Source organism: Gobius niger (assembly GCF_951799975.1).
Source record: "Gobius niger genome assembly, chromosome: 7".
NCBI classification, from domain to species: Eukaryota; Metazoa; Chordata; class Actinopteri; order Gobiiformes; family Gobiidae; genus Gobius; species Gobius niger.
In genome coordinates this window covers 27,444,540-27,457,862 of record NC_136858.1, presented here as the reverse complement: position 1 = coordinate 27,457,862, position 13,323 = coordinate 27,444,540, and the positions used below count along the sequence as shown (strand labels likewise).

At 41.6% G+C, this 13,323-nt stretch overlaps 1 protein-coding gene across 1 annotated transcript in view; it reads right to left on the bottom strand.

The window, feature by feature from the left end:
* vit (vitrin) overlaps positions 1–13,323 on the bottom strand; it is a 45,838-nt gene that overhangs the window by 11,650 nt on the left and 20,865 nt on the right. The window contains exons 9-15 of the mRNA XM_079559735.1: positions 12,511–12,549; positions 12,380–12,430; positions 10,906–10,968; positions 10,102–10,164; positions 4,413–4,487; positions 2,482–2,550; positions 993–1,055 (exon numbers count right to left, since the gene is read on the bottom strand). Of these exons, the coding sequence (XP_079415861.1) occupies positions 993–1,055; positions 2,482–2,550; positions 4,413–4,487; positions 10,102–10,164; positions 10,906–10,968; positions 12,380–12,430; positions 12,511–12,549 (423 nt within the window). The remainder of the gene's footprint in view (positions 1–992; positions 1,056–2,481; positions 2,551–4,412; positions 4,488–10,101; positions 10,165–10,905; positions 10,969–12,379; positions 12,431–12,510; positions 12,550–13,323) is intronic.

The window sequence follows — 13,323 nt, the reverse complement described above, 5'->3', positions numbered from 1 at the left end:
GAGAGGAACAAATCTGGCAGGAGCTCCTTGATGCAGTGATTATGATTAAATATGCATCAACACTATCAAATGTATGTTGACAACATTTATTTTAGATTCATATGGAATTAGCCTGAAAAGGAAAAAGAATTGTTCACCTCTTTATTCCCGCCTTAACTGATGGCATTATCTCCAGTTCAGCTTTACCCAAATCTAAAAGCGTTTCAACTGGAGCTTACAGCCAAAAGGCCAGAGTCTCATTTGAAAGCCAAGACCTACAAAACTGATCGTGACTTTTTTGGTCATGTTTTTGCAGTTGTTATGTCTTTTTTTCGTAGTTTTTATGTTTTCATAGTTATTTTGACAGATAATTGTAAATTTTTGTTGTTTATAACACTTTTTTTGTCACTTTTTTGTGGCTCTTTCATCACTTCTTAGTGTTTTTGTTGCTTGTTAATTTATTGTGTTTTTGTCACTTCACTATTTTCAAGAAGCTTTTAGATTTGGATGAGCTAAACTGGACAAAATATGTTTGGTTCAGGTGGGGGTTAAGAGGTTAATAGAATAGTTAAAATGAAAAAAATAAAACTAAATTAACTAATATGTTGTCCAAATGAAAACTGGTCTACTACACTACTCCTTACTACTACAAACAATACTTTTACTACTATACAACTACACATACAAAAATGCGTCAGTCCACCGTTTATTAATAAATGACACACACAAAAAAGTTAATGTTGTTAATTATAATTTTTCAATCATTTTTAAGTTCTCACTAACCAATACAATTAAGTTTGTATGATATTTTTTTCTTCAAGACATTTTTAAGTTCTCTCTACTCAATAAACCTGTGTTCATTGAACTTATTTTCTCATATGAACCAGTCAAGTGTACTTAGCACGTCTACACAGTCATTATTCACACTGCTCAATCAAAGACCACGCTTTTTCAAAACTTTTGCACATGATATAAAGTTTCCACTCCAGTAACAAAGAAGAAAACACACTTACGGTACGGTCCAAAGTTATAATACCAGCGCTCAAAGTCAGAGAAATCAGGCCTTTGATCCCGAGCTGAAGGAGGATGTTATTGAGAGCCGGTTAGTACTCCCACTATCAACACCAGGGTTCCATGGTTTGTATTGGTTGGAAGCAGCCTTCAACCAATGCAAGACCAGTGGAAGCAACTAAAAACCTTTTGTTTACATGCCCCGATACACGACACCAGTGATTCTCAAACTCTACAAGGACTACGACTGTCTGGGCCTCTTCAGGTATCAGTATTTCCTTTATGACGGCAAGAGTACTACAGGCGTCACCACTTCAGACTTTCTTTTTCTGGGTTATTGTTCATTAAGAGCTACAGAATTCAAGTAATGGATTGAGACCCAAGAGTTAGTTATGGTATTCTTTCCAGTGTGTTCTAGTTAGACCTATTGATCAATGACTAAACTAACAGCACTTTGAGGATATTCTGTATTTTGATATTCACAAGGTAAAACAGAAAAAAAATGGTGGAGGTTGAAGATGGATTGCGAAGCTGCACCAATGGAGTCCAATTTTATAGTCGTAGCTTATACCACTTCACACATAGCCTACTTTTGGTACAGACCTGGGTTAGGTCTGGTGGCACTCAGAAAGCTAAATAATATTCCAGGTAATAGTGTTCAAAGTGTAAGAAGCTGTCATTGATCAAAGGGTTAATCCGGGCTTCTGTGACTATGAGCCATCCTGACTCGAGTGCTCCTGGAGGCTGTGGGAACTTAGGGTGCTGAAGGTGCTGCAGCACCCTACGTTCCCTAAGGGACAATCTCACCTCTCAGCACCGTCTAACCAAAATATGTTCCCACGGCTCTGCCTGGAGGTATGGGGGAAGATGGAGCAACTGGAGCAAAGACTGACCCAGACACATTTATGGTCCATATATGGTCATGCGTTAGCTTTATGCTACACATGCTAACGCTAGCTATGAGTGCCGTTGTTTTTTATTTTTTTCACTTCTACTGAACAATTTACTGTGGAAAAACATGGACCCAATTTTGGCTTGACTTAGAGTTTGTGTGTGATGAATATGTTTATAGTCCTCCAGTAAACAAATATTCAAATCTAGGCGCGTGAGTTTGATCTGGTTTAAATAAGTCAAATCCAGTTCTTGAAAGTTTGAGAATTACTCCACTTATATGGCAGGCATTTGATACGTAACAATAACAACATCATGAAGTGCATTATTATGTATAGATCCAAAACATGCACCGCCATACATGCATCAAACACAGGTGGGTAGAGCCTACAGATATGCATTTATCAATTGTAATTCAGTGTTTTTTTGTCTCCTGCAGTAATAAAGTCAAATAAATCTAAGTGGGTGGCTAACTGGGCTGCATACGGTTGATGATTAAGACATTAAGACCAATCCTTAATATCTCCCTACCCACCTCTCCATGCAGTGTCCTGTACATGTGTCGTGGCAGCTCGTCCCGCGACAGAAGGGGGAACTTACCTGGGACGTCTGCAGAGTCTGTGGTCTCAGTCCAAGAGTATCCTGAGTCTGGGACAGCATAACTTACATCTGAACGCACAGCAGAGAGGCGCACTGGTCAATCACTGCGGGGCTGAATGTTAAATGTGTGTTGAATTTGGGTGTTGTTTTGGATTGTTATTTAAATTGAGTCTATAATAAGCAAAAAAACAACATACACTTTAAATGGTGTGTGTGTTTTACAGTGTATTTTGCTTACTTTTAATTCTGACATACTTTTTTAATTGTAATTTTTCTGGGGGTCTGTTGAAGGCATTACTATTTTGTTTCATTGCTTTTTCTTGAAACCAGCTCCAAACACTATTTCATCGGCAAGAAGAAAACCTAACGTCGCTGTCCCTTTGTGCGTACTTAAAAGCACCAAGGACAATGACATATGACTCAAATGTTTTTCTCGAGCAGGATTGGACCTTGAAGGACTCTACACAGTAAATCAAGAGTTGCCTTGTTCTTTTTAGTGCCCATTCCCAATACACTACACTTCTCCAGAAAATTTCACATGTGGTTGTATAACAGAACCACTAACAATGATAAAAGCTATTATATTGTCACTCTTTGCTTTATTTTGCCATATTGGAGAAAATAGTTCAAACCTCTTCGCCTTAAGCAAGCGCATTTTCTCTAGTTCGGCTTTTACCCAAAACTAAAAGCTTCTTGACTGGAGCTTACAGCCTCTAGGCCAGTGTAGCACCTCATTTGAGACCTACAAAACTCACCGCAACTTTTTTGTTGCCACATTTTTGTAAACATTTTTATGCGTTTTTTTTTTTTTCGTTTTGTGTCAGATTTTTGTCACTTTTTTGTGCCTCTTTTGTGGCTTTTTTGTTGCTTTTTCATCACTCTTATGCTTGTGCTTCACAGCTCGAAGGTCCGGGTTCGATTCCCACCTGGATGGGGCCTCTCTGTGTGGAGTTTGCATGATCTCCCCGTGTCTGTGTAGGTTTCCTCCGGGTACTCCGGTTTCCCCTACCACTAAAAACATGTACAATAGGCCAGGATGAATGAGAGTGTGTTTGAGAGTGCGCATGGGGGACGATGGATGGAAATTAGCTCAAGGCTGCAATCCAGAGTGGCTTGTTTATATGCATATGTTCATTAACATGCACTGTCCAGACCAAATAAACCAATAAATAAACTAAATAAAGTCATGCTTTCTGTCTCTTTTTTGTCATGTTTTCGTAGTTTTTGTGTCGTATTTTTGTTGCTTCTTCACCGTCCTTTTTGTGGATCTTGTGGCTTTTTTGTTGCATTTTCATTGCTTTTTTCCGTGCTTTTTTTTTGGACATTTTTGTGTTGTGTTTTCATCACTTTTTAGACAGCTTTGTTGTAGCTTTTCCGGCGTGTTTTTGTTGCTGCTTTGCCACTATTTGTTGCATTTTCATCCCCCTGTTTGTTGCTATTTTGATGCTTTTTTCAAGAAGCTTTAAGATTTGGAAAAATAGGCCAAACTGGAGAAAATGTACTTTAAGAGGTTTTAAGAGGTTAAACAAGATTTGACATCTGCTCCAAACAACTGCACCAATGATGTGTTGCGCTGATGGAAATTGGCAGAAATATAACCATAAATATTTTTTTTCTATGTAGTTTAAATGGAAAACGTGCCCTGTGGAGGTCGTAACACCAACAGTTGTTGTATAATGGTAATCTTTAAATCTCTTGCAATATTATTCAGAAAAAGTCTAAACTTGTATTTAGTTTGGATGACCTATATGCATTACATCTATTTCAAAAGTTGGGAATAAGCTTCAAAATTGTGTAATACATGTTCTGAAGTATAGTCAAATCGGAAGTATTGGTGTCCCTCACCCTTCTTGGATAAAATCTGGTAGACTGTATGAATGCAGCAGTGATGTTAGTGCGTCCATTCAGAAGTAAGTTGTTTGCCTAGTTACCTGCGGGACGCCTGGCTCCCGGAAACCAATCGGGTCGCGGGTAGGAGGGTGGCGCCCAATCCCTTCTGGGAAAAGCTGTGCAGAGGGGAGATTAAAAAGCCGCCTTCAGGACAGAGGACAGACCAGACCTGATGTCCCAAACAAGGGAGGGGGCATGCTTGTGACCTCCTCTCAACCCACTGCCACGTCGGGACAGGGGAGAGAGAGGGAGGTGTGCACAAGATGTCCCCGCCTCGAATCACACACTTAAACACACAGAAGTCACTCAAACACGGACTGAAGGCAAAGAGCTTTTTCCTCTGAGAGCTTTTCTGGTTTTAGATGAAAGCTGGACACATAGAAACCAATTCACTGTTATTAGATGATATTTGTATGGAGCAAGTAAAGCAGCTCACATCCATAGCAAATAATAATCCCCGACCCAATAAACATTTGGAAGCAGGGAATGAAAGTAGAGGCGTTAAAAGTCATAAACTGGACTGAGTTTTTGGAGTTTAGGACTTTCCACCTCTCTCTTCTTCACAGCCAGTATAGTTCACAACTTCCCCACAGATGGAAAACTCCAGGATGACATGTTTGTGTAGAGCCTGCACAAACTCAAGCGCTGGGTTACTTTGGGTTTATTGAACAACAAAAATACAGCAAACATGCCATTATGATGTTAATAAGGATTATTTCATTTAGTCTCAATGTCCCAGCATTATGCATCCAAAGAGCCACATTTTGCCAAAACAAATTTGCTCTTTAAAGGGCACACGTCATTCTAGTTGCAGAAAGTAATTTAGCCTACAATTGAATAATATCATTATATACTCAGAGAAATATGGTTAACTTATTAACAATCGCTTTGAATCTCTCTGTGCAGGAAATTGAGTGACATCCGGTTGTCGAGAGCAGTGGTTCTCAACAGAGGGACTGTAGAGAGCATCCTGACCAGCTCCATCACTGTGTGGCACGGTGCCAGCACTGCCTCCTGCCGAAGGAGCCTCCAGCGCATCGTGAGGCAGTGGAGAAGGTCTGCAGAGCTGCTCTCCCCTCTAAGGAGATGTACTCCACCCGTCTCACCCGCAAAGCCGTCAAAATCGCCAGGGACCCTTCGCACCCATCACACAGTCTCTTCAAGGTTATGTTTTCAGGGAGTAGACTGCGGAATCTACGGCTCAGTTCCAGTCGACTGACGAACAGTTTCGTACACAGGGCCATCGGGAAGCTGAACTCCCTGCCCTAGTGCTAGGACTACCTAGCACCATTTTGATTTTGAAGAGGTTTTTAATGCAGGCTACTAGTTATCATAGATATGCGCTAGCCTAGCACTAGCCTAGCTCCACTTAAGTCTTCAAATATAAGGACTGCATGAATAAAAAAAAATATATATATCTCCAGAAATCAAAAACACTCGTGAAATGTCCCTTTAATGCTTATTTGACAACAATATTTGAGGAACAGACACTATTTCACATTATATCTTACAAGTCTAAGTCATATGGGTCATGGCTTGTCACCTGTGGGACCTATTGTGGGTCCCGACACAGTTGAGAACCACTGGTCTAGAGGTTCATACCTTATATTGGCTTCTGCCTTTTCTTTTATTACCTGGAGTTAGTTACCTCTTTTTCCCTCTGCTTCTATGTGCGACCTCCATGGATAGACTAATGCGTCACTCAAACCTCACCACCTCACTCACTGCATCACCACAGAGCTTGTCCTCAGTTCCCACCCATTGTCAGCTACGGGCCGTCCAGCCCGAGGTCCAGTGAAGCGGAGGGCTGTTTTGACAAAGCCAGAGCCAAAGCAGGGCCAGTGTGGACGGGACAATGCTTGGATTAAACAGGTTGAAGGCGTCCAGCTGCATACGGGACAGGGCTGTTGTTTTACTATAGCAACAGGTGCTCCGAGTGAGCCGTTTTAACTCTCCCATTCACCGCCACTTCGGTGATCACAGCGGTCAGGGGTCAACCACAGTTCATGGAGAAATATGTGGCCGAGAGTGATGTTGGATTACCGTTTCCAAGAAGAAGCATAAGTATGTTGCTGTGCTGCCTGACCAAATAAAAGTCACACGCTCTAATATTCAGCTTGTACAGCCCGCATTTACTGTGGCATTGTTTCAGTAAGCTTCTGCAATGTCAAGAGATCCAGAGTTGCATTCATCTTTCACCAAGATCTTGCACGGATGATGGGAGAGTGTAACCGCTGTGCAAAGCCTTGTCCAGCACATCCCAAATTTTCTCAATGGGGTCAAGATCTAGACTCTGTGGCAGCCAATCATGCTCCCTGCACCACTCTTTCACCGTCTGAGCCCGATGAATCCTGGCATTGTCATCTTGAAATATGCCTGTGCCATCAGGGAAGAAGAAATCCATTGATGAAAAAACTGTTCAGGATGTTCTCATTAATCTGATCTCATTCTTTGGGCACACAGTGTTGCTGAACCTAGACCTGACCAACTGCAGTAACCTCAGATCATAACAGGATCATCTAAAAGGAACAGGCCACCGTTCTTTGCATACTGAGATCTGTTCTTACCTGAGCTTAGACGAGTTGATGCGTACCTGTCGGGTCTTTGTGTGTGCGCTCAGTCACCCAAAAAGACCAAAGAAGTTGTTAGCATTTAGCCTCTGTTCCTCTCCTCTATGGGGCCAAAGTTAGAAGTGACCGAGCTCTTCCATGTTTTCCCTATTTAGATACGGTTACATGAGTAGCTACATGATCCTAAGTATAGCTAAACAAAATGAAACATGTCAATTTTCTAAGCGGATAAAAGGGGGAACTATATTGTCAGGCGTAATAATACCTTATAAGCATGTCGAAGTCTGCACATTAATACGTTTATTAAGTGGTGACATCACAGCTCTACTTCCGGGTCCACAGACGTGCGAGAAACTACAAAAAACTCTTTAATATCACAATCAATATTTCTGAAACTCAACAGAGAGTTACTGAACATACTTATTTATCAGGCCCATTAGCCAAAAATGCTGCACCTACTGCTAGAAAAGTAATGTTTACCAAAATCAGTACTTCCGGTTTAGCAGAGATAAATGCTAACGGCGCAGCAGCTACGCTAACCCTGGAAGTAGTGACTTTAGTAAATAATAATTTTTTAGCAGTAGCTGTGGCATTTTTGGCTAATGAGTCTGAGAAATAAGTAGGTTCAGTAACTCCCCGTTGAATTTCAGAAATATTGATGGTTGTTTTTTATGTTTTTTTCTCGCATATTTGCCAGTTTGCCAGGACCCGGAAGCAGAAGTCATGACGTCACACTGAACAAACGTATGTCGTCACTTCACAGCGTAGACGTCGAAGTGCTCCTAAGGTGAAATTACTCCTTTTGTGTAACTATACTTGGATTGTGTAGCTACTCATGCAACCGTATCTAAATAGGGAAGACGTGGAAGAGCTTGGCCGCTTCTGACTTCAAACCTGTTTGGCTCCATAGGGATATGTTGGGAGAAGCTAAATGCTAACAACATCTCAACATCTTGACTGAGCGCCAGACAGGCACGCATCAACTCGTCTAAGCTCAGGTAAGAACATATCTCTGTATGGAAAACCGGTGGCCTGTTCCTTTTAATCTGTATGTACTAAAACATAAATCCAACTTATTCACTCAAACAGTTGTTCAATACTTCAGTATCTTCAGCAAACACTTGTTTACTCCGTCTTGAAGGATTTCTAAGCTACTCTGTGCACCTCTTCCTAATTCGACTTGTCATTCTTGTCCCCGGCCTCATTAGTGAGATCTAAGCACATCGTAAATAGTGTAAATGCTTAGTTGTAACTCTGAACATCTGTTGCGAGCAGAGAGGTGGCACAGTGACTGCAAACGCTTCGCCGTAAATCACATAAATCAGATGCCACTCATTACGCAACTCGGCACCTTTTTCTAGAAGACGCTGAAATGGAGAAACGTCTTCTGTCTGGTCCTGAAGCGCTGATGTTAATGATCGTGACCCGAGGTCCTCACCTCACGCTCCAAGAATTTCTCTGAGGGCCTCAATAAAGGAGCAAATCACAAACCAGAAGTGGCGCTCATTTTTCACACTTGCCTCCAAAGTTGAGTCAGTGTAAGACTTATAGAGTAGTTTTATAGCGTGTTTTTGCGACTACTTATAAAAAAAGGGCTCATAAATTATCTCAAAGTGACAGATGTGGAAAATCCGCTGGAAGAGAAGTAGCTTGTGTTTGAGTATGAACAATATTTAGGTATTTTCTGTAGCTATGGACTTTCTGGAGTGCATTTCTGCCCATGTCTACCATGTTTACTTTGTCTACATTTTAAAAGGTTGCAGTTTTGTTTAATTCTAGGTATCCACTGGTCAGCATACCAGAGCGGCTAAATCGAACCATGCTTTTCACTAGGAGCCAAACCTAGTCTGGGCTTTAAACAGGCTAGAGATATTCTGGGGCGGATCGAGCGTCTTCGGGTCACTAGGTTTAGCTTCCGTCTCCCAAAATGTTTACGAGGAGCGGAGGAAGGAGACTGGAACAGATGTGGCCTGTCAGAGGATCTTCGGTGACACAGCCGGATCTACCTGAACAGCAAGATAAAGGTTTGCTGATAAAGGAATATCGGGGACAGTGAACTGACGTCATTGCTTCTCTATAAAGCATTACTTTATTTCATGCAAGTGTAGCTTTGTTTCATTTTAAGACAGCTTTTTGTAGGGGAAGCACTCAGAGAAAACAAACTCCACAGCCTGAAAATGAAGGACCTTTTTCGTATGAGGAGAGAGCATCAACCATTTCAATTTCTACTCAGACACTTTACGGCTTTGTATTTTCAGCTCATAAGCCAAATTGTTGCAATAAATCCCAAAGTAACCAGCACTTGACACATTGTGGAATGTAGCTGTGCAATACTATGGGAGATTTGTTCACAAATCCATTTGAGCACAAAAGTATTCCTCCCCGATGTTGCCAGTACATAGAAGGAGAGTTGAAAAAAGGAGAAGATCCGAGGCACAATTAGTTAAAGCTCCTTTATTTGATGGGACATATCGGTGGAGTTTCAGGGCATTTCACTTCTTAACCCCCGCCTTAACCGAGCACATTTTCTCTTGTTCGGCTTTGCCCAAATGAAAAGTTCTTACAGCCTATAGGCCAGTGCCTCATTTGAAAGCAAAGACCAGCAAAACTGATCTAAACAGATCTTTTTCCTTGTGCTGTTGCTGTGTTTTTGCGTTTTTATCCCTGTTTTTGTCTCATTTTCGCCGCTTTTTTGTTGGTTCTTCATTCTCATTTTCGTCTGGTTTTTGTCTCGTTTTTGTCTCGTTCTTTGTCTCTTTTTGTCTCTTTTTGATCTAGTTTTCGTCTCTTTTTCATCTCACTTTCGTTGCTTTTTCATCGCTTTCATTGTCATGTTATTGTCGGTCCATTTGCATCTCATTCTAGTACATTTTTTTCAGGAAGATTTAATTTGGGTAATTCCAAACTGGAGAAAATGTGCTTGGTTTAGGCAGGGGTTAAGAGGTTCGCGACCGAAACGCAGCATATGTCCCATCAAAGAAAGCACTTTTAATTAATAGCATCTGATTCCCTCCTTTTTCAAGTTACTCCAGTCGATCCTGAAGTACTTTTTCTTACCCACTGAAACACTCACCTCCCATACTGGTTAACATAGGAGGAAACATTTAGCCAAAACACTGTCCATCGCATTGTGTGTGGAGAGGGATGTGGTGGTACTCACTGGGGTTGGACTGGGACGGGACGGGGCTCCTGTCAGGCGTTGAGGGCTGGACTCTGTTAAAAGCTGTTTGTCACAATGAGAAACAGACAGAGAAGAGGTGAGAGGGGGGGGGGGGGGGACTACAGTAGTAAAGAAGACATGGCTATGTGCAAATGCATCGCAGCTGCTTAACATACGGCAGAAGTCAAAGCGTTTCTCCTAAAGCCTGCATCGAAAACACCGGTAAAAGAGATCCGGCTTTTTACAAGGCTTGCGTCATTTGTGTATTGTCTTCTGATGAAAATTGATACAGAAAAGACAGTGGTTATCTCACAAGGAGCGTCTGCAGACATGCTTGATGAGAGTGGATTAGCAGCGACCCAAAGGTGAATCTTTTTAGGGGCTTAAAAGGGTATGGACTCAGTGGTTGAACCCATAGTGTCATCTCTCATTCGGGCTCTACAGAGGATTTCCCTTGACCTGTTTCCGGCCGCTCAGTGTGTGTGAGTGTGTGAGTGTGTGTGTGTCAGCAGCAGAGCCGTTTCAAGCTTTGTGGAGGACTCAGTGCAAAATGCTATTGGGGTCAAACCATGAAGTATTGCTTATGGACATACCACGAGGTTAAGGTACTTTATTGTCCCCATAGGGATGTTTGACCTTGGCATTTGACCCAACCTTGTCCAGTGCCTACAGGCTAGTCTCCTGAGGCTAAGAAAGGTTTGGTCAAGACTTTAGGGAACGTTGGGCCCACTGCATGTGTGTATTCAGCATACGACTGGAACCTTCTCTGTATGTCATTGTGCATGTGGGTTTGATGAGGCTGACCTGGCCCCACTGGAGAGGACGGCTGTCTCCTGATTGCTGCGCCGGTCTCTTGTCTACGGAGGCCTGCAAGAGCCGAAATGAGTGACATGTTAGTTAGTGCTGTCCCTCTGGGGGTGCAGTGACAGGGGGGTTCACATCTGTGCAGCAAATGGAAAGAGAGGAACGGACCAAAGTCAGAAATGACCCTGCGTCGGTGGAGTTTCATTGGATTATAATGTAGTCAAATCAAAGACAATACACAGACTACACTTTCTGGTCAAGCACTAGTTAAAGAAAAATCCTATACCTGAAAGAGGAGGCCACTAAATTAAAATGACGGTTGTGGTCCAAACTCATCCGTAACTTTCCAAGCATATTTGTAGCATCCTAATTCTTCGCAGAGACACGTTTATAGGGACATTTAACAACTTGCAGGGTCACTTTTCAGGGTCAATGCCAGAAAATTATCCAGTTCATAAAATTGATACATGCTTGAAAGCAGTGCTAAGTAACTCATGCCCCTAGAGGCCATAAGCACCACTCTAGGTGTCGTAGCATGTATTTTTCACTCATTAATTGTCCGTGAGAGTAAATACTACGCTGACAGAAAAGACAAAGAAAGAGAGGGATATAATGGAGATATTTTTTTTACTCAAACTTGGCTGCAAATACTGTTTAAGTGGTGCTAGTCCACAGTTAGCTTTGCCTGTTAGCCTGTTAGCTTCTTTGTAATTCCATTAGTGTGTATTGGGGCCTCCGACCCGTAGGCAGCGAAGTTGCAATTGTGGTTTTCTAGCCGGGGACACCAGGGGGAGATGAAAAACCCCCCAATCATCCCATTAACACTTGTATTACCCCCAGAGGGACTACGAAAAGGATGTATTAAGATAAACAAGTTACTTAGTACTGCTTTAAAGGGAGATGAACAATTTTTCCCACAAATGTCTAAGTTTATGAATGGAGGACAAAACTAATTTCGCTCCTCTACTAGAAAGAAATCAGGTATAGTGCCTTTATTTTTGCATGATTTATAACTGAATTGAAATTTGAAAGGTTGCAGTTAGCAGGAGTGAATTTAGGTTGCACCATATCCTTGCAATGTCCCTTATTGGCCGCTAACCCTGCAGTTCATACCTCAGGCTCCAGGACATTTAAAATTTAAAGAGTTAACTCAATCTTATCATGTATGCATCAGGAAAACCTTGAAGTCATTAGTAACTGTTGAAATACACATGCAAACGACGTACATTATTCACAGGTAAATTAAATTCACTTTGCAGCAATAGAAACACAGAAACAACGTCTCACAGGTACGCAAACAAAAAAGTTTACAATGACGTACAAACAAAGCGAGAAACAATCCCACATCAAAATTAGAAACTTATGCATTCAGACTCGACGGAAGCGGCCTCATCACACACGTTGAACAATATGCACAGATGTCATGCAGACAACGTACAAAGCAAAGTTTCAAACAGCTTTATGTAGCTTTTACCTGCGCTGATCCTCTGTGGGAAGCGGTTGGGATAGGTTCCTCCTCGGAAGACTTTAGGGAAATGTGCGCATTTAGTCAAAAACTCTGGTACAAGAGTAAAGAACGTTCTTCCAGTGACAGAGGGGACTTACCTTGAACAGGACTCTTCCCTGCTCCGCTCTGGGACTGTCCTGTACCAGTGTGCACAACAACACAATGTGGGCAGTTTTAGCATGTCCTATACTGGCAGTGTCACGATTCACTGCCCTACAAAGCCTGGGTGTGAATAACGCAGTCTTTTATAATACCACTTGTTAACCTCTTCACCCCCGTCTTAACTGAGCACGTTTTCTCCAGTTCGGCTTTACCCAAATCTAAACGCTTCTCAACTGGAGTTTACAGCCTACACCAGTGTAACGCCTCATTTGAAAGCTATGAATTTTCTCACATTGTTGGATTTTTGGTGCTACTTTGTTGCGTTTTTGTTGCTTTTGTGTTACTGTTTTGTTGCTTTATCATCACTTTTTTGTTGCCTGTTTTTGCTGCTCATTTACGCCTCATTCTTGTCGCTATTTTGACGTTTTTCAAGAAGCTTTTATTTGGTTAAGGACGAATTGGAGAAAATGGTATCGTTAAAGGCGGGGCTTAAGAGGCAAATGCGCAAAAGTTAAATTTTTAGTTTAATTTTCCAAGTTTAGTCCCAGTTTAAACCTTGTTTTGGTCTTGAATTAGTCTTGTTATGACTAAATTTGCAGAAAAAACAATTACTTATGACGTGTCTTTAAATAGACTTGGACATACAGTGTTGAAATGGTTAAGAAACTGTTGCAATGATATCGTTGTTGCAGAAATTCATTAAAAAAGAATTCATAAAACTGTAGAAAGTGCTTCTCGGTAACATTATGTATACTTTAGTTTAACCACCGTTTTTTAGCTAAGTCTGTAATTTCTACTAACACAGTAAT